Source organism: Gracilinanus agilis, chromosome 1, assembly GCF_016433145.1.
Source record: "Gracilinanus agilis isolate LMUSP501 chromosome 1, AgileGrace, whole genome shotgun sequence".
Taxonomy (NCBI): domain Eukaryota; kingdom Metazoa; phylum Chordata; class Mammalia; order Didelphimorphia; family Didelphidae; genus Gracilinanus; species Gracilinanus agilis.
Window position 1 is genome coordinate 758,145,904 of NC_058130.1, and position 26,155 is coordinate 758,172,058.

The window sequence follows — 26,155 nt, forward strand, 5'->3', positions numbered from 1 at the left end:
TGAAGTGAGGAAGTGGAAAAATCACCTGCAGGCACTCAACTTGTTTGTGATTAAAATATATGCTCTCTCTAGGTAAAAAAGAAGGTCCTAGTCTCCATTTTGAGATTTCCTACCTTTAAAAAAAGTAACTTTGAGATATACTGGGTTGTTAGTCAAAGTAAAATAAAAGACAAGGATGACTTGATATCTCCCCTAGATGATTTTTACAATTCACTTATGCTAGATGAAAAGGGATTGCAGCTTTTATACTCTTAGGAGTTACACCCCACTGAGTATGTACTGATTCACACTTTTCATGCCTTAAGAACCACTTTTAAAAATTTGAACTTTAACACCAAAAAAAGAGCACACATTTCCATATACAAAGAACATAAAAATATGATTCTCTATTAAATTTAAGTCTGCATTTCATAGATTTTTTAAAACTGTATACATTTTCCACTTAACTTACAAAACTTTGTTAAGTAACTTCTGTCTGAATTTTGCTTTTGTTCTATTATGAACATTTAAAAATATTCTAATGATATTTATTTTTGTTTTTCTTACTCTGTGCCCTGCCCTCTAACTTAAATCCAAATCCCTCCTTTAACCAGAAGAGAGGAAGGAAGGAAGGAAGGAAGGAAGGAAGGAAGGAAGGAAGGAAGGAAGGAAGGAAGGAAGGAAGGGCCAAAGAGGAGATTTTATATTTGATCCTAGAAATAATCAGGAATGGCTGAAGTTTTTGAATGGGCAGCAGGAGGGATAGCATGGTTGGAGGTCCACTCCAGGAAGAGCCCTTTGGCAGCTGAAAAGAGAATGGACTAGAGGCAGGAAGGCCAAGGAGGAGGCCACTGGAATTGCCCAGACAGTAAAATGACCTGGCAATCTCCACAGCAGGGAGGCAGTGGTGAGACCTTATCCCACCCTGGATAACCAAGAAGATTCTTACCATTTTATACCAGTGTTTCACCAATCGGATCAGACTTTTGAGCTTGGTGCAACTCTGGCTGAGGAACTGCTTCTGTAGTTCTGTGAAGCAGGTAGAGAATTCTCCAGGTTCCAGGGATTCCCTTATGAGATTGATGTAGACCTGGGGGTCAGGTTTCCTAAAGCCTGTGGTCAGTTGGCCTGTTGGGGAAAACCAATTCAATTCAGCCAGTATCTTTTCAGCATCTCCTCTGTGCTGAGCTCACATGGGGAAAGAGCAGAAGTCAGGTCCTGTCCTAGAAATATTCCAGTGTTTGAAAAGCGCTTACTTTACAACAGACATGAGAAGTGGGTAGTCAAATGATCAATGTCTCAATCTCTGAGAGGTAGATTGACTTGCCCACAAGTCACACAGGATCCAAGGCAGGATTCCCACCTTAGACCCAAGATACTCCCATCCTTCTTTGCCTCTGCAACCTCACTGCCTTGCACACAAATAAAGTGAGACAGTCTGTGATAAGAGTCCAGGGGAGAGAGAGAGATCCCATTGGTCTGGGGCAGGGATTTAGTATCAGGGCAGACCAGAGAAGAGGTAGGTTGAATTTGGAGAAGATCAGGAAGAAAGCATTTTAGGCAGGGAGAAGAGCATGAGTGAGGGCACAAAGTTTTGATAAGGGTGGCATGGCCACAAGGTACTAAGAAAACCAGCCTAGCAAGAGCAAAGGGCACCACAGCTTAGAGGAGCATATTGGACTTCGTAACAGGAAGAAGGGGTTCATAGATGGCCACACTTCTGCTGCTTCTCTGGGTGGCCATGGGCGAGTGACAGCTTCTCTGAACTTCAGTTCTCTCTTCTAAGAAAAAGGATTTAATGATGCTTTCAGGGGCTACCTCACAGCTTGTGAGACACATATGAGATGGGATCTATAAAACACTTTGGGAACATTGAAGGATGTTATCAGTCAGCTGGTTTGTTAAATTTATTATTAATTAATTAATGATTATCTTAATATTTATTTATTTTGTATGTTTATTATATGTTATTTATATAATATTTATACTATAATAATAATTATTAAAGAGTTTATTGTTTATTCTGGGCCAGGCACTGGGCTAAGTGCTAGAGTAACTAAGAAGGCAAAGCCACCATCCCTGCATTCCAGGAGCTCATATTCTAAAAGAAACAACAAAGTACAATTAACTAAGTAAAAGCAGAATATTTACAATAGAAATGAGATGATTTTGTGTGGAGAATGAGCAGAGAAAAAAGGTCTCTTGCAGAAGGTGGGATTTGATCTCAGTTTTGTTTTGTTTTTAAACCTTTACCTTCTATCTTAGAATCAATATTGTATCAATTCTGAGGTAGAAGAGCAGTAAAGTCTAGGTAGATGGGATTAAGTGACTTGCCCAGGATATTACAGCTAGGAAGTGTCCAAGGTCAAATTTGAACCCAGGACCTCCCATTTTCAGGCCTGGCACACCTGAGCTACTGAGGTGCCCCTTGAACTGATGCTTAAAAGAAATCAATGTAATAATACCTCTTCAATGTATAATTTCACTAGAGAAGAGTGGGAGATAAAGAGAGAAGGGGGCCAAAATTGTGGTCCTTGTAATTCCTTATCTGCCCTTAGAGTTTTCCAAACAACTATTTGAGGAGAAGGAATTGGATTTGGGGTGGAGCCAAATTCCTATGTTCACATCTTTCTGTGCCTTTGATAAGGACTTCCCCACTTAAAATACAGTTCTAGTTGTATGAGCTTATTTATGAGTTCTAGAAAACAAGAGTTTATTCTGAATCACCATTAATCATAGCAATAAGTCATTGGGATTTGGAGCTGGGAAGGAATTTAGAGATCATGTAGCCCAATTCCTTAGTTTCACAGGTGAGAAGACTAAATGGGGAAAAAGGCTTCCTCAAGGTCCAAAAGAATAGCAAGTGACAGCACTATAACCAAGGGGTGGTCCCCTCCCTCCTGATACTTTCCAGGAAGCTCTGGAGCCATCAGGGTGCCCACTGATGGCCCCTTTCTTGCTGCAGGGCCATCTCCAGTGCCCCTGAGCAGACCCACTCAGAATTCCTAGCTTTGTCCTCCAGGCTGGACTCTCCCAGGCTCTATCTTCCTCCTGGCTCTAGCCTGCTATGAGTCAAGCCCTCCTGGGCTTCACAGGCTCCAGTATTTATACTTGCAATAAGAGACATTAACCTACGTTTGATGAAGTTAAGGATAATCAGCTGACTCTGATTGTACAATAACATTATGATTAGTTAGGTTAGGTTAAACAGCTGAGTAAGCTTTCTTCATGTTAGATTATGAAGCATATTAGCACTTGCCCTTTGCTTGGGCACAGTTAAAGGGTTCCCCACCCTAGTTTTGATTATCCAAGTTCCTCATGACACAGGATGTCACAAGACTATTCTTCAGAAGGTTAGGTGGGAAATTCCTGGCTATTGTGAGAGCCCTGGATCTCTAGCCCCTTCTCTTGACTGGCTACCCTTCAAGTAAAACATGACTTGCTTGATTCTTCCACAAGGGTCTTTCTTTAAATGTTCCTCCCCTGGGGACCCTGCCTCATTTCTGGAGAAATGAGCCGGAAGTGGTCATCTCTGCTCTTGCCTAATTTAACCACCAATAAAAATGTATATTTTGAGTTGTACCATTCCAGAAAGGACTATGCCAATAGATTATTGTTTGAACTTAAAGATGACAAATGTTGTACCTTGGAAGAAGGGGTGGTATTAGGATTTCAGACCTGGAGGAAGGCTTGGGATCCTATTTGTTGAAGGGGTCCGATTCCTTTCATAAATAGTTATTGGCTCAGAGCTCTGCCTCGGTTGTTTTACTGTAGATTGGACAAATTTCTGGCATCATATCAACATAGAAATTGGGATTCTCACCAATCTCTAACTACTCATTTACTTGATTTACTCATTTCCTGCCCCATCTTAGCAATATTCTTGAATTCCCAACCTCAAAAATTCCTCCCTCTGCTCAGGATCTTTTATCATGTCCTCTCTCCCTCTTCTTTACCAAACCTGTTCATCTTCACCACAATCTAAACTCTAATCCCATCAGTTCTTTCCTAAGCCGTCACCCTGAAGTTCTCCCTTCACTATCTCTATCCCTTTGTGGATAAATACAACTCTGTGCTATCTTCTGGACTCAAAACCATTGGCCCCTTTCTGGTCTTATCATCAATCTCCATTATAATATCGGGCTGTTCCTTTACTTGTCTTTGCTGGTTGTTTTTTTTAACCCTCACCTTCCATCTTAGAATCTATACTGTGTGTTGCTTCCAAGGCAGAAGATAATAAGGGTTAAATGACTTGCCCAGGGTCATAGCTAAAAAGTATTTGAGGATGGATATAAACCCAGGCCTTCCTGTCTCTGGACATGGTATTCAATCCCCTGAACCACCTCGTTGCCCTTCTTTACTTGTCTTTGAAACTCTAGTGCAAAAGTGCTTGGCATGCCTACTAAGTGCTTTATTTTTCTATTTGTCATATATCTGACTACCATCAATCTATCCAGTAACTACATAATTTTTGCTTAAAGACTTCTTTTTATTAAAAAAAAAATCCTTACCTTCTTGCTTGGAATCAATACTAAGTATTACAGAAGAGGGGTAAGGGCTAGGCAATTAGGGAAAAGTGACTTGTCCAAGGTTCATACGGGTTAGGCCAATTTTGAACCCAGGACCTCCCATTTCTAGGCTTGGTGCTCTATCCACTGAGCCACCTAGGTACTCCCTTAAAGACATTTAATAAAGAGAATATACTACTGAGGCAGTCTGTCCAACATTTTAAAAGTTCTAATAGTTTGAAAGTTTTTCTTGACATCCTAGCTCCTCTCTCTATGTCGAAGCAACATTAGTCCAATCACTCTTCCCCATTAAATACTTGAAGGTTCTTCTCCTATCCCCCTGATTCTTCTCATCTCAAGGCTAAACATCTCCAGTCCCATCAGCTGACCTACCATACTGCTTTTGTCTTCTCACTCTTCTGGGCACCCATTGCTTCAGGTGTTCTCTGTCTTTCCTCTATCCAGTACTAGACCCAGTATGAAAGAGAAACAGAAACTCCACAGCTCCTGGCAGAAAGTTCTTGGCTACTTTGGGTGTGAACCAACAGGGGAAAATCTGATCTCATCAGTTCCCATATATTCAATCCTCATCTCTTTGCTGATGATCCTCAAGGCTACTTACTAATCTATCCCTAAATGACCGTGGGTCCTCCATCTCCAAATGCCTTCCAGACAAATCAAACTGGATGTCCCATAGACATCTCAAACTCAACATTTCCAGATTTCCTCCAAATATTCTCCCTTCCCATTCCTTATTACTCTCAAGGGAAACACTACCATCCCAGTCATCAAGCTCAAAACCCAAGTGTCATCTTCCACTTCTAACTAGCTTGCCCCACCAGACCCATATCAGTATGTTGAAAAAGCCTGCTGATTTTGCCCTCATCATATCTCTCCTCCATCCCCCTATCACAGCCTTACACCTCTGTGTCCTCTTCTCTCCTCTGATAGACCCTTCCTTCACTTTAAGACAGTTCCTCATTACCTCTCACCTAAACTCTTGCCTGTGGTTTCCCTTCTACAAGTCTCTCCCCACTAGAGGCATCTTCCTCTCAGCTCTCAGGTGGATCTTCCTCAATTGAATGTACTCAGTTAACTCCAGTGGCAGCCTGTTACCTCCAGCATCAAATCTAAAGTCCTCTGTTTCTCATTCAAAGCCCTTCATAACCATGGCCCCCCACTTCTAAGTTCTCCAGTCTTCTTCCACTCCCCTGCCATGTAATCTATGATCCAGTAATACTAGCATCTTTGCTGTCTAACAGGACAGACCTTCTCTCAGCTCCAAGTATTTTCTGGCTCTCCTCCATTCCTGGAATGATCTCCCTCCTCATCTCTGCCTCCCAGCTTTCCTGACCTCCTTTAAATTCAAAATAAAATCCCTCCTTCAAAAGGAAACCCTTTCTGATCCTCTTTATTTAAATTCTAATTCCTTCCCTCCTTTGATTAGCTCCAGTTTATCCTGTATATAGTGTGTTTGTACTTATATGGTTGTTTACATGTTGTTTCTCCAATTAGACTATAAATTCCTTAAGAGCAGAGATTGGTCTCTATCTTTCTTTGTGTCCCCAAAATGCAGCACGGGGCCTGCCATCCATTACATACTTAATGCTTATTTATTGACTTTTTTTTAAAACCCTTAATTTCTGTGTATTGACTTATAGGTGGAAGAGTGGTAAGGGTAGGCAATGGGGGTCAAGTGACTTGCCCAGGGTCACACAGCTGGGAAGTGTCTGAGGCCGGATTTGATATTTATTGACTTTTGAGAGAAATCAGCTGAGGTTGGGGCTAAGGGGAAAGACCTGGGCAGGGTCTGCTCTTCAGGTAGCAGGGTGTCTTCATTCTGGGCTGGGAGACCCAGGAACCAGGTTGAGGGCTTCTTACCTAGAACATCAAAGGCTGGAAGTACGTCAAAGTCCACCCATTGGCTGATCTTGGTCGACTTCAGACTAAATCTCAGCGCTCGAGGGTTGGTCCTGGAACTGTAGACCTCAAACTTGACTTCAAACTTCTGCCCTTGCTCATGCTGACATGCTTCCATCTGTTTCTTGATTTCCTCAATGAACTCACTTCGGCGATCTATCTGGTCCCGATAGCTTTTGAGATTGCTGAGAAACACCACCAGGTCTGCATCTGAACATCCTTTCAGGGCTGTGCCTTTGCCAGATGAACCTCCCTGAAAGGGACAGAAAGTGAGCAGTGAGATCATCCCTGAAGAAAGACCTTCTTGGCCCAGGAACAGAGGAGGGCCATGAAAAACCAACTGCCCCCTCCCTCAGAATTCCTACCCTGGACATCCTACCTCTGCTCTGCTCATCCCCATGTTCCAAACCTAATTCCTAAGGGCCTCCAGAGGATCCTCCCCCTGCCTGGAACTTCTCCCTACCCTCACCCTTCTTCCCTTGTCCACATTCTCAGATAAGCAGAAAAAGAAAGCATCTCTGGGCTCACCTTCACAACCTTGGTCACCTGAACTGACTTCCCAAGACCTTGGAAGCATCTCTCCTTTAGGAAGGAGCAGATGATGTCAATGGCACATCGGATCTCTGTCCGGAAAGTGGTATCAGGCAAGAGGTGCTCCTCAATGTACTTGTCCAGGTCCTTTGCTTGGGTGTTCCACAGCCTGCTCTGCATGGTGTCCATACCCTGCACTGAGAGAGTGAGGGAATTGAAAGCCAGCTGACTGAGGACTTTACTACTCTGTTTCTGCTTTAGCTCCACCCAGGACATTCCTCCATAAGTGAGCCCAACCTTTTGGATCAGTTTCATTTTCCTGTACAGGGCTTGACCAGAGCTAGACACTCTAGACTGCATCTATTTTTTGAAGATGTTTTGCTGACACTCAAAATTCTTTTTAAAATGTTGGAAACTTTTTTACATGTAATTGAGGTAAAAAGAAAATAAAATTAAAAGAGAAAAAGAAAAAAGTGTTATTGATGCCTTTTGTGGTTACATCCTGGTCTTCTTGGAAATAATGACCCCTCTTATGCCCAAATGGAACCCTCCTTTGTAACAACAAAAAATTAAACATAAACAACCCTATCAAAAAAATGTTTTCTGACACTGTGAAGAAATTCTACTCTAGTCCTCCTCTCTGCCAGAAGAGGGTAGGGATGCCTCATAAACAATCCTCCAGAGCCATGATTGGCTTTTCTGTCATCTGCATTCATTGGAAATGCTGTTTTCTGGTTTCCCTCAAATCAGCTCAGCTCCTGCTGGTCAGCGCCCTCTTGAGCATCAGTCCCGGAGTTTATATTTGAGGGAGGCTCTCTTAGGCTGAACTGGGACCTCGAGAGGCAGCCTGGATGGGAAATAAAATTTAGATCACGTTTACTAAGTGCCAGACACTGTTCTAAGCACTGTCAACTGGGTTTGGGGGGACTCCAAGTTTGCTCCTGTCCCTTGGGAAAATGCCTTAAGGGTATAGGGTGTGAGATATGGTAGTGATTCTTAAATGGAGGTAAAGACTGAAAAACAAATAAACAGACAGGCACAGTCTGTAGTGCAACAGCTGGAAGTAGGGCCCAACCCTTTATCATACCAGTCCTGTTCAGGAAACCGAAACTGAGCTAAGCAGCAATCTTTAAAAGGAGGTGGCCAGGAGTGGAGCAATAGGAGAGAAGGAGACAGCACAGTTCTCAGCCAGGCTAGGCACTGAGCTCTCTGTGCCCTCACTCTCTCTGTGCAGATGGCAGGAGAACTGGGTTTGTGGTACATCCCGCCAAAGAGCTTGGACAAGTACATTGAAGACTTTCTCCTGCCTGATACCTCTTTCCGGATTGAGCTCAAAAGGGCCATTAACATCATCTGCTCCTTCCTAAAGGAGAGATGTTTCCAGGATACATGGACGCCAGTTCGGGTGACCAAAGTTGTGAAGGTGAGTCCAGGACTGCTTTCTTTTTCTGCTTCTCTGAGAATCTGGGCAGAGAGAGGCTAAAGGTAGAGAGAGAAGCTCCAGGCAGAAGGGCAGGAGGAGTATCCTCTGGGAGCCCTAAAAAGCCAGGCTGGGAACATAGGGATAAGCAGAGCTGAGCTGAGGTGGGACATCCAGGGTTGCAATTCCGAGGGAAGAGGCATTTGGCTTTCCATGGCCATCCTCTTTCCCCTGGCCTTCAGGGATGATCTCGCTGCTCACTTTCTGCTCCTTTCAGGGAGGTTCATCTGGCAAAGGTACAGCCCTGAGAGGACGCTCCGATGCGGACCTGGTGGTGTTTCTCAGCAATCTCAGAAGCTATCAGGACCAGATTGATCGCCGAAGTGAGTTCATTAAGGAAATCAAGAAACAGCTGGAGGCATGTCAACGTGAACAAAGGTGGATGTTTGAAATCAAATTTGAGGAAAACAAGTGGTCCAACCCTCGAGTGCTCGGCTTCAGACTGAAATTTCCTGGCATCAGTGATTCAGTGGACTTTGATGTACTCCCAGCCTTTGATGTTCTAGGTAAGAAGCCCCCACTCTGGTCCCTGGGTCCCCAGAGGTCCAGAAAGAGGAGACCCTGCTTCCAACCTCAGCTTATCTCCAGCCCCAAAGACTCTCCCCTTGGCCCACAAGCCCAGGGGCTGGAGTTTCTGTTCCTATCATGGGGGACTGGGGAGGCCTCAGGGAAAGGATCAGTGGATTTAATATCAGAAAAGAGGGCTTCAGATTCCAGCTCCTACATTTCCTGTACCCTCTGGCCAGGCACTACCTTTCTCTGCCTCTCAGTTGTCCAGGAAGTGAAAGGTAGGTATTAGATTAGATGAAAGGGTCTTGAAAGACAGCTGGTTGGTGTAGTGGATAGAGTCCTGGACTGGCAGTCAGAAAGACCCAAGTTCAAATCTAGCCTTGCTAGCTGCATGACCTTGGGCAAATCACTTGACTTCTGACTCAGTTTGCTCATCTATAAAATGTGAATCATAATTACACCAACTCCCCAGAGTTGTTATGAAGTAGAATTTGAGGTCAATAATTCATGGACCAACCCTCAAAGTCTTACCTTCAGACTGAAGTCAATCAAGGTCAATCAGTAGGGTGAACCTGGTTCTGTTTCCAGTCTAGGTTGTTCTAGGTGAGAAGCTTTCAATCTGGTTTCTGAGTCCTCCAGCCCAGAATGAGGAGACCCTGCCCAGGTCTCTTGCTTCAGTCCCAACCTCAGCTTATTTCTATCGGCAAAGTTTCCTGTCTTGGTGCACAAGCAAACAAGAGTTTCTCCTCCTGATTCCTGGGGAGTGGGCTGGCTTAGGCTGGGGCAATGTGGCCCTGAGAGAAAATCAGCGGATTTTGCTTCAGAAAAGAGGACTTCAAATCCCAATTCCTAAATGGCTCCAGCTCTCAAGAAGCTCAGTCTAATGGAGAAGACAAGGTTTGAGCAATTGTGCACAAACAAGCTACAGGAGGAGAAACTAGAAATAGTGAACAGAGGGAAGACCATTAGCATTGAGGGAGGATGAGTCTGGTGAAGCCTGTGGATCCCTTCTCAGGATGAGGTTTTTAAATGTATGAAATAAAATACAAAGGATTATCAGGAAATCAATTAGATGGAAATAGCCACTTTTTCAAATAACTTCTTAACCTTTGTGGAACCCCATTTAAGAACCCCCAGTCTAGAGGATCTCTCAGGCCCCTTCTAGTTGGAAAATCTAATGACTTAGGGCCACACCCAATTATGATCTAGGTTTTTAGGTACAGAGGAATAAAAATAGACACCACGGAATTTGACAGAGAGCAAACATTAAGTGTGCCAGACTTACCGATTTAGTGGTGGAGTCATTCAGTCTCATCAGACTTTTTTCATGACCCCATGGACCATCATAAGCCAGGCTCTTCTGTCCTCCACTCTCTAAATGTCGAAGCTCATCTTTGTGGTTTCCATGACACTCTTTATCCATCTTATCCTCTGCTCTTCCCTTTTCTTTCTTGCTGTCTAGATTGACCATCACTTTCTTCCAAGGAACAAGTGTCTTTTCATGGTCACAGTGTCTAGCTGCAGTAATCTTTGAGTCTAAGAACACAAAATCTAACACTGCTTCCATTTTTTCTGCCTCTATTTGCCATGAAGTAAAGGAACCAGTTGCCAAGATCTTAGTTTTATTCCTAAACAAAACCTGACCCTGAGCTTTATCTATCTTTTTCTCTGTCTCTTCTCCAGTATTCCCTCCTCTGCTCCCATCAGGTGGGTTTTCTCAATGATCCATGAACAAACCCTAACCACTCCCACCCATAGCCCCATGTTCAGCTTATGCTGACCTTCAGGAATGCCTTCTTTCTACTCCATTTATGTAAATTCTTCTCATCCTTCCATACCTCATATAAATCCTACTCCTCTGGGAAGCCTTCCTGGATGCCCTCAGACCACAGCGATCTTTTTCCCATCCATTCCTGCAGCACTCACTTTCAGCACCCTTTCTTGTCAGCCCTTTCATGTGTAAGTTGCTTTTTTTCGAATTCCCGCTCCTGGTGGGTAGAGCCTGCTTTTTATTCCCATCTCTCACCCAGGATCCCACCCCAACTGGCCTTCTCTACTTATGTGTTCTGAACAGAGCTGGTGCTAATTAAATGCTAACTGAATTGCACACATTTTCCCCCAACAGGTCAACTGAGCAGAGACCTCAGAAAACCTAACCCCAAGGTCTACATTGATCTCATAAAGGAATCCTCAGGGAGAGGGGGAGAATTCTCTACGTGTTTCACAGAACTACAAAAGCGCTTCCTCAAACAGCGCGATACCAAGCTCAAAAGTCTGATCCGATTGGTGAAACACTGGTATAAAATGGTAGGAATCTTCTTGGTTACCTGGGAGATATGAGCTTGAGCAGGAAGGGCCATGAGAGAAGAATGGACATTCAATTGCCCATGCCACTCACCAGCTGTGTGGCCTTAAGCACATCACCTAGCCCCTTCCTCAGCTCTAAAATGAAAGAGCTATAATAGATGACTTCTGCCCTGTTGGTTGGGACAAGATTAAAAGTCAGGACAGGATGAACATGATGCATAGGAACCATATTTTATTCCATTAATCAAATGCATTTAGAAGATATCTAGTAGGTGCCCCTGGGAATACAACTATAAGAAACTAAAACAATTCTTACTCTCAAGTAGGTTGCATTCTGTTGGGAGAGACATGTAGGCACATGGGGTTGTGATAGAAAGAAGGGAGGAATACCAACCCTATTGATCAAGAGGGTGATCATTCTCAGTTCTTTCTTCTTCCTTTTTAGTGCAAAGAGAAAGTGGATTCACTCCCACCTCAGTATGCCCTAGAGCTCCTGACCATCTATGCCTGGGAACATGGAAGCAAAGAAACTTATTTTAACACAGCCCAGGGTTTCCGGACAGTCCTGTACCTGATCCAACAATACCAACAGCTCTTGGTCTACTGGACCGTCTATTATGACTTTGATAATGATATCATTGGAGATTACCTTCGTTCTCAGCTCCAGAAACCCAGGTACCAGAGAGAGGATCCACCCCATCCTCAAAGTCTGCAAAGCTTCCAAGCTGATTGCTCTGGTCCCCTGAACCTTTCTGCCCTGGCTCAGGCCACCACTTTGGAAACAGAAAGCTAAGCCTATGGCTGAGATTTGGACTCATCATGGCCTGGCCATAAAATGGTCCCATGTGTACATGGAAGGTCAGATTGACTTCATGATATGTTATCAGAACTCCTAGAAACACTCACTTATCTCCCCAAATTTTTTCCCTGGGATGCTGTCTGAAATTCTGGTAGTCAAGCTTAATTCTTTTGGGTTAAGAATTCTCTCTCAGGTCCTAAAAGAGTCCTTTTGGTTGAATCTGATCCAACTTCATTTTTCAGGAATTCACTGAGATCCTTTGAGAACTTGAAAGATAATCAGATTCAGTGCATGCACAGATAAGATACTAATCAATGGTTAGTGTGTGCTTTCTCTCTCCCCAGCCCTTACCTCTGTGTCTGACTTTGGATCATAAGCCACATCCTTAAGCACTTCCTACATGGAAACCTAGTTTTCCATGGTCCCCAGTGGGCCAGGTCCTGGTCCCTGGTTCTTCCCTACTCACTAGTTGTATGACTATGGGCAAGATTCTTCTCTGGGCCTCAATATCCTCCTCTGTGGCACACATAGTGGGTCCTATGGGAAGAATGATTGTGATCCTGAAGGCAAAGGCTTTGGAACCACAAAATATGGAAATGGTGACTATTAATATTACTGTAGATTAAGATTCTTGAAGGATTTAGAGAGGGATAGACCTAGAGCAAATAGTTTCTTGGCCTTGGCTCCCTGAGAGGAATCTCTTCTTTAGCCTCAGCTCTCTGCCTTACCTTTTAGGCCAGTGATCCTGGATCCAGCTGACCCAACTGGAGATGTGGGGGGCGGAAGTCGATGGCGCTGGGACAGACTGGCACAACAAGCTCGAATGTGGTTATCTGCCCCCTGTTTTGAAAAGATGGATGGTACCAGGGTGGAGCCATGGAAAGTGCCAGTAAGTGAGAGCCCTTTTTGGTCTTTATGTGTGTCAGACCCCCAGGGAGGACACCTTTGGGATCATAGTCTTTGTAGAGTCTTTGTAGTCTATGTAGAATCTTTGACTCTACATAGCACCTTCTTCTTCCTCTGATCTCAGACTCCATCAACTGAACTTGGAATCTGGGGGGTTGGGGGGAGGGAATCTGTTCCTGGGGCTCTGAGCAGAACAAGAATATTTAATACGGGCTCTGCCCATCATATAACACCATGAGACTGGCATTTCCGACCATGTTTGGGATTTGAAAAAGTTCAGTGGTGTCTTCCTTGATTTCCCACCTGCTTATTCTCTTTTAGGTGAAGCAGACTCCATATGGAAGGGATGGTTTTTTCTTATTCCATGAATCAATAGAGACCTTTCCTACTCACAGTCTCAGTCTACAATGCAATCATCACTTCCACAATGAACTGCCCAAAGAAGAAGAGTCTTACTGCACAATTCTCTGAGTCTTGTCCTTCCATCTCCCAGCTCTCTGTGACCTCAGAGGGAGAACAGGAAGAATTAGATAAGAAAGCTGGGAAAGTCCTTCTCAACTCTAAAGTTCTGTGATTCCAAAGAGATTAGAGGCCAACAGGGAACAGTGAATGCACGTTTTATCAGAAACATGTAGTAACATCTTTATATGGATAACATATATCATTGGACAAGGACAGGTTGGGTCAAAAAGAAAAGGGGATCTTCTAGATTTGTGATGGTATGATCCTGTGATCCCTAGATTAGAATACTGCTAGAAATTCAAACCACCTCCCATTTGTCCTGTCTAGATCTCATTTATGTGTAATATTTAGCATGTTGTCTCCCCATTAGACTGTGAGCTCTTTGAGAACAGGAACTGGTTTTGTCTTTTTTGGAGGTGGTGGGTTTCTTTGTTTAGCCTTTAGCACTATGCCTCCTGGCACATTGTAAGGGCTTGTTGACATGTGGGATTTAGGGAATGAAACAGCAGGTGGCTGAAAGACTATGGTGTTTTGTTTGTCTCAAGCATAAGTTTCAATCCTTACATTGGGGATGACACCTGGAAGCTGAACAGAATAAGCAGTTATGCCCATGAGGGCAATTCACCCTTTGTGGACTGCCCCAGCTGTCCCATTCAGATGGCATCTCCATGAGGATTAGGTAGTCAAGGGGAGATCAGGCATTCCCCAGAATAATCAGCATGTATCCTTGATCTGTAGGTACCAATTGTATGCTTACTGAGTAAAATTGACTTTGATCTCCCTTGCTAGTGTCTCTTCAGTCATTTACACCAGATTGAGAACTAGATTTGAAGCAGCTGTAGGCAGCCTTTAACAATCATAATAAATGCTTCATATAATTTGTCCATTTCTTCTCCCTGGGTCTCGGTCTCCCAATTTATAAAACAGAAATGCTTACTTTAATCAATCTTGCAAGGACATGAAGATTCCTCTTTCATAGGTGCCTGTGGTGACCCCTCCAGAGCTGTCATCATGACTTGCTATCAGTGATGGTGAACCTTTTAGAGATGGAGTGCTAGACCCTAGCCCCCAGACCAAATCCCATGCCCCTCCCCCAATGCCTGATCTGCCTTGCCCCCCCCCCTTACCCCAGTGGGAGGGAGAAAGTACTCCCATTGGGCTGCTGGGTAGAGGGATGAGTGAAGTGAGGGACATTCTCAAAAGTATAGAGAAGGGGAGATGAGTGCCCTGTGAGCTCCACTCCTCTCCAGCTCTACCACCTGTGAGCCTCTAATCTTACCCTCTGGGAGCTCCCATTGGGCTGCTGGCCAGAGGGATGGGGGATGTGAAAAGGTGTCATCAGGTGTGGTGGGGAGGAGAAGGGGAGAAGCTCTGCCAAATTCCCTCTGCCTTTCTAGTAATGACCTGGGGTGGGGACGGAGTTCCCACAGAGAGCATTCTCCATGCCATCTTTGGTACCTGTGCTATAGGTTTGCCATCACTGGTTGCTATGATTAAAAGACTCCATCCCTTAGTGGCCAACCTTATGTGGATGGTCCCTTCCAGACTCAAGTAGACTGGCCCTTGAGCAACAGATATCCATACTCCATATTTGGAGTCTATATAGGGTAAAAGGAACTTCTCAAATCTGGAGTTCTACTAAAGGCAAGACTTTCAAGAGCCTAGGGTGGCTCTTGCTGAAGTGGGGCATCAGAAAAGGACTTCAGAGGAGGAAATGTATGCAATAAGTATTAAAGAGGATAAGAGATATCTGTCATATACTTTCTTCTCACCTCTCTCTCTCAGAATCTCTGGGTTCCTTCAAGGCTAAATTTACCTACTTTGACTTACAGGAAGTTTTTCCTCTCCTTCCTACTTGTCCATTCCCTATTCCTCCTCAAATGATCATTGTTTGTGTCTAGGATTCTTAATCTTTTTTGTGTGTCCTGAACCCCTTCAGCAGTTTGTCGAAACCTATGGTCCCCCCATCTCAAAATTGTTTTTAAATACAAGAGATTTGAAAGGAAAGCAATTATATTGAAAAAAACAACATGTAATTGGAGTCTAAGACATGTATAGAATGCCTAGGATGTCTCTTCATAAGCAGAATCTGGAAAGCTTGATGCTAAGAGAATCATGATGGCACACAATTATGTGCTTTGTTTTTTAAACCCTTACCTTCTGCCTTAGAACCATGTATGTAGAAGGGTGGTAAGGACTACATGAAAGAGAATTCTTTACTCTATTTTCTATCCTGAGTTTACACTAACTTAATACCCCTACTTAGTACCTCACTAGACTATAGACAGGATTCACTCCCCTTTGTCTACTTTTAAATTGAATCAACAAAAGATTAAACACCCTACTTAGTACTAGATGAGAAGCTAGCAAGATACTTAGAAAATTCACACCATGCAATCAATCAGGAAACTGTGGACCTTTTTGATTCAATCAGCTGGGAATCTGTGAATCTTTTTTGATGAGAACTTAACCTTCAGAAGGTGAGAAGTCCATCCCACAGACACTGCCCCCCCCCAGCAGTGCTAGACTATTTGGAAACTGTGATTGGCCCCTGTGAAGAGAGGAATGAACAAGAAGTCATCATAAAAGAAGCCCTGAACTCCTTAGGAGGAGTTGGTCTTGAAGAAGAGAGTCTGAAGAGATTGTCTTCTGGAGATAGTCTTGGATAGTCTTTGAGGGAGCTTTGATGGAGACTACAGCTTGGATTGTGGGCTCAGAGCTCAGCTTCTCATTGGACTCTGACTCTTGGATTACTTCACTGAGTAAGTGAAAGTCTAACCTCTTTCCTACCTGCTGGAGAGACTAGCTTCCATCTGGGAGGAGGTCCCTCACTATCAGACTTTCTGTTTGAGAGCTAATTAATTTCTGCCTGGATTAGGCAGGAACAAAACATTTAGGTTGATAGGAGAGATAACTTCTCCATCCCCCCCCTCACATTTCTCTTCTTTATTGTTTCCTCTCCATTTGAAAATATTTGTAAATAAATGTTCTGACTCAAGATATAATAAATACTGGAGACCACATAATTTCATATAATTATTGTCCAACCATTAATTTTAACCTTTACAGCTAGGCAATGGAGTTTAAGTGACTTGCCCAGGGTCACATAGCTGGGAAGTGTCTAAGGAAGGAGTTCAGGGCTTCTTTTATGGAGACTTCTTGTTCATTCCTCTCTTCACAGGGGCCAATCACAGTTTCCAAATAGTCTAGCACTGCCTGGGGATAGGAGGAGGGGGGCAGTATCTGTGGGATGGATGTCTGACCTTCTGAAGTGAGAAGGAAGATGGCTTAGCCATACCTCTCAACTATACCATAAAGTGGTAATCATCAAAACAATCTGGAGCTCTCAGCTACACATATAAGGGGGGGAGGGGGACATCAAACAGCTGCTCAGAAGGAGATTTACAGGGGTCTCCTTGCTGGCTCTGGCTATAAAACTCTTGTCCCATTGCCCATATGCAGATCAAGGTTGTAGTCCTGGGTTGCAGTCTCCGGGATAGGAGGAGCACTGGCACACACCAGAGCTTGCAGCTACAGGGGAAGGTGGGATCCTGGTCAGAGTTCCAAGGTGGAAAAGAGGGTTGTGGATGTTCATAAAGCAGAGCATACCACCATGGAAGAACTGAAAATGTATAAATTCCTAGAGCTAGCTTTGAAGTAACTGCACCAAGAACCTGATGCTTAGGACAGTGCTTCTTTCAGCACAAGAACAGAGCCCAATTTTAACAATTTTTTCGGTTAAAAGAAAAGAAAAAAGCAGGAAAAAAAGCAAAATAAAAAAAAAATTAACATAGAAAGTTTTGTTGTTAGGGCTATGAACTTGGAAGACAAAAAAGTCATTATGGCTGCATTCAAAGCCTCCAAGAAAATGTTAGGACTTCAACCAAGAATCATTTACCCAGCAAAACTTAGTAGGAAGGGAGGTCCTAGGTTCAAATTTGGCCTCAGACACTTCCCAGCTGTGTGACCCTGGGCAAGTCACTTGACCCCCATTGCTCACCCTTACCACTCTTCCACCTATGAGCCAATTCACAGAAGTTAAGGCTTTAAAAAAAAAAACTGAGCAGGAAAAAAAAAAGGGTATTCAGTGAAATAAAGGACTTTCAAACTTTTTGAATGAAAACAAAGCACTGTACTTATATATGTTCTCTCATTTGATGCTCCTAAGAACCCTGGGAGGAAGGGGCTATTATCCCCATTTTACAGATGAGAAAATTGAGGTAGATGGAGGTTAACTGATTTCCCCAAGGTCGCTAATAAGCATGTGAGACAGCATTTGAACCTGGGCTCTATCAGGGCTTCAAAATCTTAAGCTCTTTTCACTGTGCTAGACTGGTCAGAGTGAAAGATCCAGAACCAAGATCACAATGGAGAGAATGATAAGAACATAAATGAGAACAATCCTGAAAAGCAGCCAAATTTTGACTGATCCCAGTGGTCGGTCCTGGTTCCAGAGAAGAGGGGATCCAGGTCCCTTCCTCCTCTCCTTGAACCTGTTACAATTCAGTCATCCTGCCAGCTGGTTTGGTTTAACTGCTTCTCTGAGGACTCAGTGGTGGAACAGGCTGCTGAGGAAAGAGTGGACCCTTCCAGCTGAGACATCTCCAAGTTTGGGGCCAGGACCTCGAGAGGTACAGGGAGAGCTGGAGGGAGGAGAAGGTTCTGGTTCCCTCTGGAGAGACAGAAGAGCAAGGCAGTGAGGAGTCCCTGAGGGATCCGGGCAGAAAGGGGAAATCGAAAGAAAGGGAGAGAAAGCAGGAAGGAGAATGAATGAAAAGGGGCGGAAGCCACAATTTCCTCCACGCCCCAGGTTTGCAGAGCCAGGGGAGAGGCTGCCTGGGGCACCGAGGTTGTTTTCGGGAGCTACAAAGGGCAAGAGCGCGGCCCCAGTGCCCTCCCCCTGAGGCTGTCTCCTAGGGGACATGGTTCTCATTTCCTCTGACTTGTCCTCCTTCCCTCCATCCCCACCTCTCCCTCTGGGCTCCAGCCTCTCATTTCCTTCCACTAGCAGAGCCTGCCCTTCAGAGGAAACGAAACTAGCTGGGAGGGCTGGGAAACCTGGCTTCCCCCACAGCCAATGGGATCGGGGTTCACCTTTGTCACCCAACTGTGGGGCCCAGAGCTGGAGGAGAGGACCAGCCTGGCTGGGACCCGGCGAGGGGCAGCGGTTTTTCTCTGAAGCCTGCAGCCAGGGCAGCTCCCCCCTCCCTCAGAATCCCTCCTGTTGTCCCCAGAGCCATGGATCTGTACCAGACGCCTGCCAGGGCCCTGGACAAGTTTGTCCAGGATCAGCTCAAGCCACACAAAGCCTTCCTGGACCAGGTGAGCCAAGCAGTGAACACCATTTGCAGAGTGCTGCGGGAGAAGTGTTTCCAGAGCTCCACTGCCAGGGTCCGAGTGCTGAAAGTGATTAAGGTGAGTAAAGCCCGGAAGACCTTCCAGGGGATGAGAACAGGGGGGGAGCCAGGATGACAGGGCACCTTTGGAGGCTGGGAGCCTCAGACCCACGGGCACAGCCCATCCACACACAGGCATTCCTGCTCTGTGCCAGGCACTATGGGCGACACCGAGGGCACAGAGGCAAAAGCAAGCTTACATTCTGCTGCAGGAAATGGCCAAATACAATACTGCAAAAGTAAACAAAGTCATCTCAGCAAAAAATGATTCCAGACAGTTCTAAGGGACTTCTGACAAGAAATGCTGCCCAGCTCCAGAGTGGCAAAGCAGACTATCTTTCATCTTGGTTTATTTGGGTTTTTATTCTGCAGTTTGGATTTTATATGAGTGTCCTCTTACCAAAAAAATGAATATAGAAATATGTTTTTCATGCTAAGGGGGAGGAAGGAAGGTAGAGGCAGCATCACCCCTGGGGAGAAATCAGGAAGGGACTCTGGGAAAGGTGGGATTTGATCTGAGCACACAGTAGGGGCTTAATGAATGCTGATTCAATTGAATTGAATGAAGTATTCTTTTTTTTTTTTTTAACCCTTACCTTCCGTCTTGGAGTCAATACTGTGTATTGGCTCCAAGGCAGAAGATTGGTAAGGGTAGGCAATGGGGGGTCAAGTGACTTGTCCAGGGTCACACAGCTGGGAAGTGTCTGAGGCCAGATTTGAACCTAGGACTTCCCATCTCTAAGTCTGGCTCTCAATCCACTGAGCTACCCAGCTGCCCCCTGAATGAAGTATTCTGAGACAGCTTTCCAGGAATGTGGGTCGGTCAGTGTAAAATCAGAAAGGAACCCATGGCCACTGTGACTGCAAAGAAGGATAGGAGAGTCATTTACCTCAACCCTGGAAAGGCAGCCAGTAACCAGCCTTGGAAGGGTTTTCAATGGCAAAGAGAAGAATTTGAAGTTGATCTAGGGATTATAATAGGGAGTCACTGAAGCTTCTTGAGCAGTGGAGTGACAGGGTCAGACTTATCCTTTAGAAAAATCACTTTAGCAGCTGTGTAGAGAATGGATGGGAAAGGGGGAAACCCTGGAAAGGCAGCCAGTAGCCAGCCTTGGAAGGGTTTTCAATGGCAAAGAAGAATTTGAAGTTGATCTAGGGATTATAATAGGGAGTCACTGAAGCTTCTTGAGCAGGGGAGTGACAGAGTCAGACTTATCCTTTAGAAAAATCACTTTAGCAGCTGTGTAGAGAATGGATGGGAAAGGGGGAGAGTCTTATGGCAGAGAGACCAGTTAAAACTATTGTAATGGTCCAGGCAAGAGGTGATGGGAGTCTGAAGGAGGACTTAACACTGGGAATGAAGGGAGGGAAACAGGTAGGGGAATGTCACAGGGTCAGAATTGGTCAAATCTGGCCACTGATCCAATATGGTGGGGGAAAGCAAGGAGAGACACAATCCTGTCTATGGCATGGTAGAAAGAGGTCTGGGCCTGGGAGTCAGGAGTCTTGGGTTCTAGAGACAGCTCTGAATCACAGAATGTTGGAGCTAGAAGGGATCTTAGAGAGCAGTTAGGTCAGTCTTTCATTTAACGGAAGGGGAAGCTGATTCAAGGTCTCACAAGGCCATAATGGCCAGGCAGTAGAACTCGGGGAATCACTGCCCCAATCTGGAACTTAGTTTCCCCTCCCATAATGGAAGGATGATAATGCCCGTCTGTCTCCAAAGGGCTGGATGTGTACCCACATGGCAAACAACCTATTACTCCATAGATGTAAGAGCCAAGCAGTATACCATGGAAATATGGCACCCAAGGTACCATGGCAACATGGTACCCAGTTCTTTTTTTCTAGGCAAAAGGGCTAAATGTCTTGCCCGGGTTCCACAGCTAGTAAGTGTGTGAGGACAGATTTGAACTCAGGAAGATGAATCTACCTGCCTCCCAGCTGGTACTCTATCCACTGGGCTATGTAGCTGCCCTGGTCCCAGTTCTGAAACTTCCTAGTGTAAGGAATACAGGAGTTGCTGCTTCTCTCTGGCTCTCAGTTTCCTTATCTTCCTGAAAAAGAAGAACTGGAGCAGATCATGAAATCAGAGATTCAGAACAGAAAGGGACCTGAGAGGTCCTCTGGTCCAACTGCTTCATTTTATTTTATTTTATTTTATTATTTTATTTTCTAAACCCTTAACTTCTGTGTATTGGCTCCTTAGTGGAAGAGTGGTAAGGGTGGGCAGTGGGGGTCAAGTGACTTGCCCAGGGTCACACAGCTGGGAAGTGTCTGAGACCAGATTTGAACCTAGGACCTTCTGTCTCTAGGCCTGACTCTCAATCCACTGAGCTACCCAGCTGCCCCTTGTTTAATGGATTCTTTTCCATTCCCCATTTGGATTTTAGTGATTTCTAAGTGGTGGTCTACCTCAGGACCTCAGGCTGCTCTTGTCTCCCCCTCAGGGTGGCTCCTATGGCCGGGGCACAGCCTTGAGAGGAGGCTGCGACGCTGACCTCGTCGTGTTCCTCAGCTGCTTCAAGGCCTATGCTGACCAACGGGCCTGGCCACCAGAGAACTTTGCTGAAATCCGGGCCCAATTGGAAGCCTGTTGGCAGAACCAACCACAGACCTTGAGCCTCCAGTTCTGCCCCCAAGAAGATCCTGGAGCCTTGAGATTCCAGCTGATATCAGCCACGCTCCACAGCTGGATGGACGTTTCTCTGAGACCTGCCTTCAATGCCTTAGGTGAGAAGGACCCCAAATAAGGGTGGCAAGATGCCCTCTGAGCCTCTTTAGAGAAGACACCTGGATGTTTTCTGCTTCCTCCCCCAGGGCCTGGTCTTCATTAATTGGCACTATGTATAATGAATAACAATAGCCAAAGCTTATGTAGTATATTAGAGTTTACAAGGCGCCCTACACATTTTTTAGATTTTAGTTAATTAATTGATTTAGACTATTTTTCCATGGTTACATGATTCATGTTCTTTCCCTCCCCTCCTCCCAGCCCCCTCCTGTAGCCAACAGTGCTTTACACATGTTAATTCATTCTGTCCTTCTAACAACCCTGGGAAATGGGCTCTTTTATATCTCCATTTCGTAGCTGAGGAACCTCGGGTACCGAGGTGAAGTGATTTGCTGCAGGTCACACATATATAAGTCACTGAGTCAGGATTTGAACTCGAGTCTTTCCTGATCCCATGACCCACTCTCTGACCATTGGACCACCTAGCTACCTAATGAAACCCCTGAGATAAAAGCCCCCCATCCCCACTCCAGTGTGTGAAGTGGTGGAAAAAGCACCAGACAGGTTTCCAGGAGAACGATGGGTTCTCATCCCCTGATTTGTACTCAAAGGTTGGGCCCCCAGAGGGTGCTGCTATTCCTGAGTCCCAGAGATAACCCTGTGGCTAGCTACAAGAAATTCAGCTTTCACTAAATGTGGGCTAGCAAGAAGGGTTAGTATAAAACATTCTCCAGGGGATGCGCTGTCCAGCAAGTCCCCCCAGGTCCTGGGGAAGAGTGGGCTCAAACTGAAGAGGAGAAGGGTCGTGAGGCACATCATCTGGAAACACATGGGGAAAGGCAGTTCCCTCCTGGCCCTGCAGTGCCTGAAGACCTTCTTCTCTTTGGAGGGGCCTCACAAAGCTTTGGTTGCTGCCTCATCTCTGCTGGCCGGGCCACTCAACTGGACTCCCAGCTCTGGCTCTTTTCTTTTTCCATTTTTTTTTTTTTGGCAGTTGAAATGTCAGATTTTACTTTTTACATTTCAAGAGAACCTTTTGCATAACTTCTTAGTGCCTTTTAAGTGAGCCTCAAGTCAACACCATCAGTGTAAAAACCATCTCTAATTTCTCTTGTTGTTTCAGAACCTGATTAGCCCAGATGGATCTTCGCAGATTTCTTTTTATTGACTCAGCATTTTACTTTCTAATACTGTTAATTTCTTAACTTCCTACCTCTTTGATTTCAAATCATTCTTCAAATGGTTTTGAGATCGACTTTGCTTTTTCTCCATTGAATCTTTTGTAAATTAGCACAATTTTCTTATGGCTCTCAAATTCACGGTAAATTTATCTTTTGATCCATGCTGAAACTTCCAGGTTTGCAGACAATTTTTCATTTTGTGTGGCTCTTTTCTGAGTCTGTCCCCGGCTCTCTTACTTTCATCTATCTGGTGCTCGAGGTCCTAGAATCCTCTTGAGCTGATTAAAGAACTTCTTCTGATCCTATCTGGGGAACTTCTGTGATTCTGTTAGCTAAGATGGGAAGGAGAACTCCCTTACACCAGAGGTGGCATATGACTCCCCTTTTGTGTCTTTGGGCAGAACCCCCAAATGGGGCCTCAGTTTCCTCATCTGTAAGAGGGGATCCTGGAAGGTTCCCAGATTTTAAGGGTCTAGATTTCTAGCAAGCTTTCTTTTAAGTAAGGGCTTATCCTTGTCATATGGACTGAGCTCACTATGACAGGACCCTCGCCCGCTCTGTTGTATCTCCAGCTCTGGGCGGGCCAATATCCATGTCATTTATTTCCTCGCAGGACAGCTCAGCTCTGACTCCAAGCCCAGCCCCCAGATCTATGCAGACCTCATCAGCAGCCGCTCCCCAGCTGGCACATTTGCCACCTGTTTCACAGAGCTGAGAAGGGACTTTGTCAACGTTCGTCCCTGCAAGCTGAAGCACCTGATCCTCCTGGTGAAGCATTGGTACCTGCTGGTGTGTGAGACTCCCCACATCCCCGTCCTGCCCCCCATCACCTCTTGTCCCTTCTTGTTCTGTCCCTGACACCCTTGAGAGGACACCTCGGCCACTCTGCAGGTCTCTAAGGACAGATCTGGCTTCCAACTGACTTCCAACTAGTCTTCCAACTTCCACTTCCCTGGAGCAGAGGCTGATGACTTTCTCTTTCTGTGGTGCCAGGCACTGAGAGCTGCTCTACTAGCCCAACCCCCAAAAGCTCACCCTGTCCCTGACCTTAGCTTTTCCTAAAATGACCCTGTCCTTCAGCTAGCCTTAATGCTGACCTACCCAGGGTCATTATTACATTTATTACAGTATAGTCCCTGCCTTCAAGGACTCTATCATCTACTCAGCAGGGCAAGACTTAAGATGTTTGAAAAGAGAATTGACCATCTAGGCACTCTGACTTAGGACCAAGTGGGCAATTGGGGGCAGAGTTTCAGAAGAATAAAGTTCTGTGGGCTCAAATCATCAAGGAAGCCTTCCTGGAGGAGGGGAGATGAGATGCCCCTTGAAAAGGCCTGGCCCATTAGCAGCAAAGCCCTGCCCAATCCACTCTTGATTTTGGTCATTCAGGTGACAGAGGCTCCTCAAGGGAAGCTCCAATCAAAAAGAGCATCTCTGCCCCCAGTCTATGCCCTGGAGCTCCTAACCATCTATGCCTGGGAAAAGGGCTGCAGTAAAGAGAAATTCAATATTGCTGAAGGTTTCCGAACTGTGTTGGGGCTAGTTCAGAGCTACCAGAAACTCTGTGTCTACTGGGAGGTCAACTACAGCTTTAAGGACGAAATCATTGGGCCTTTCCTACGAAGCCAGCTCAAGAAACCCAGGTACAGACCATGCCCAGTTTCCTCCTGTGTGAAGTGAGGGGATGGGATTCCTTGTCCAGCTTTAAGTCCAAGATCCTCCCCTCTCCTCCGAACCTCCACCCTCTTTGAACCCTGCCCAGGGAGCTGTAGTGGAGAAGACTTCTTTCTCATCCTGATTCGATCTCTCTATCTACTGGGCATTTCAGACCTTTGATCCTGGATCCTGCTGATCCAACTTGGGACGTGGGTCGCAGCCAGGGCCAGTGCTGGGACCTGCTGGCCCAGGAAGCTGGGTCCTGCCTGTCCTGTCCCTGTTTTGTACAAGGAGACGGCTCCCAGGTGCGGCCCTGGGATGTTCTGGTGAGTTCAAGAACGCGAGAGCCACCATGAGCTAGAGAGATTGCCTCTAGTCTCAGTATTGCCTCGGTTTTCATTCATTCAATACATTAATTAAGCATCTATTTTGTCTGGGGACGAGGATACAAAGATAAAAACAATCAGCCTGCAAAGAGCTGAAATTTGACTCTTTGGGGAAAAATAAACATGTACATCAAGACATAAATGCAAATGGCAAACAAGGTGGTTTTGAGAGGGAGGATGCTGGGAACTGTGGGGAATAGGAATGTGGACTTTGACCTGAACAGGGAAGAAAATGAGGAATTCCAATAGGTAAAGAGAGCGTGCATTTCAGTTGGCATGAGAGATGTCCTATGCCAAGCCAGAGCTGGAAACTGGAATATCTAGAGAACGAAATCTATATTCATTTAGATTTCTAGATCTAGATCTATCTAGGAATATCTATAGAATAAAATCTATATTCATTTAGATATCTATATCTAGGAATATCTTTAGAATGAAATCTATATTCATTCAGATTTCTATATCAAGAGTTATATCTATATCTATATCTATCTAGGAATATCTATAGAATAAAATCTATATCTAGTCAGATTTCTATATCTAGATCTGTATCTATACCTATATCTATCTAAGAATATCTATAGAATGAAATCTATATCAATTCAGATTTCTCTATCTAGATCTGTGTCTATATCTATATCTAGGAATATCTATAGAATGAAATCTATATTCATTTAGATAGCTATATCTAGGAATATCTTTAGAATGAAATCTATATTCATTCAGATTTCTATATCAAGATTTATATCTATATCTATCTAGGAATATCTATAGAATAAAATCTATATCTAGTTAGATTTCTATATCTAGATCCATATCTAGATCCATATCTATATCTATATCTATATCTATCTAGGAATATCTATAGAATGAAATCTATATTCATTCAGATTTCTCTACCTAGATCTATATCTATCTAGGAACATCTATAGAATGAAAAACAAGGCAATGTGTTTGCCTCATTTTCTCACACTGATCTGATCTCTCTTTCTACTGGGAATTTTGGGCCTTTGATCCTGGTCTCTGCTGATCCAACTTGGGATATGGGGGCCAGGAAGAAGGATTCAGCCCAGGGGGACAAGCCTAAGTCATCCCCACTCAGGTTTAGAGAATTACAGAACAATAGAAACAGACACAGTACCGGGCATCTTTCCATCTAAACTCATTTTCTAGATAAGGGACTCCCCCCAAGTCACACAGTGACTTTGCAAAGCCCAGGTTTGTCCATTCCTAGACTGTGTGAGGACAAAGCAGACTCTAAGGTCTGGTTCAATCCAAGGTATTCTTTTGAAAACTGGATTTTAATCAGTGGAAATGAGAATAAGGGCATCCAAAGGATCATGTGCCTGAAAGCGTATAGGAGAAAAGAGAGGTGAATACTCCACTTTGGTTTGAGAGAA

The 26,155-nt window shown here is 44.7% G+C and overlaps 3 protein-coding genes across 3 annotated transcripts in view; 2 read left to right on the top strand and 1 right to left on the bottom strand.

The window, feature by feature from the left end:
• Positions 1-692: 692 nt before the first annotated feature.
• On the bottom strand, positions 693-7,118 carry LOC123256874 (2'-5'-oligoadenylate synthase 1-like). The gene is made up of 4 exons (XM_044685432.1): positions 6,936-7,118; positions 6,369-6,660; positions 929-1,107; positions 693-800 (listed from the first exon to the last, which is right to left on the bottom strand). Exons 1-4 carry the CDS (start codon positions 7,116-7,118, stop codon positions 693-695), a joined length of 762 nt encoding a protein of 253 aa, XP_044541367.1.
• A 1,054-nt stretch (positions 7,119-8,172) lies between these two features.
• Positions 8,173-13,411, top strand: LOC123244976 (2'-5'-oligoadenylate synthase 1-like). The gene is made up of 6 exons (XM_044673664.1): positions 8,173-8,361; positions 8,636-8,924; positions 11,054-11,235; positions 11,681-11,910; positions 12,770-12,923; positions 13,262-13,411. The coding sequence occupies exons 1-6, from the start codon at positions 8,173-8,175 to the stop codon at positions 13,409-13,411; spliced, it is 1,194 nt and encodes a 397-aa protein (XP_044529599.1).
• Positions 13,412-18,640: 5,229 nt separating this feature from the next.
• Positions 18,641-26,155, top strand: part of LOC123256875 (2'-5'-oligoadenylate synthase 3-like) — an 81,163-nt gene continuing 73,648 nt past the window's right edge. The window contains exons 1-5 of the mRNA XM_044685433.1: positions 18,641-18,817; positions 21,249-21,531; positions 23,327-23,502; positions 24,103-24,356; positions 24,542-24,699. Coding sequence (XP_044541368.1) covers positions 18,641-18,817; positions 21,249-21,531; positions 23,327-23,502; positions 24,103-24,356; positions 24,542-24,699 — 1,048 coding nt within the window. The remainder of the gene's footprint in view (positions 18,818-21,248; positions 21,532-23,326; positions 23,503-24,102; positions 24,357-24,541; positions 24,700-26,155) is intronic.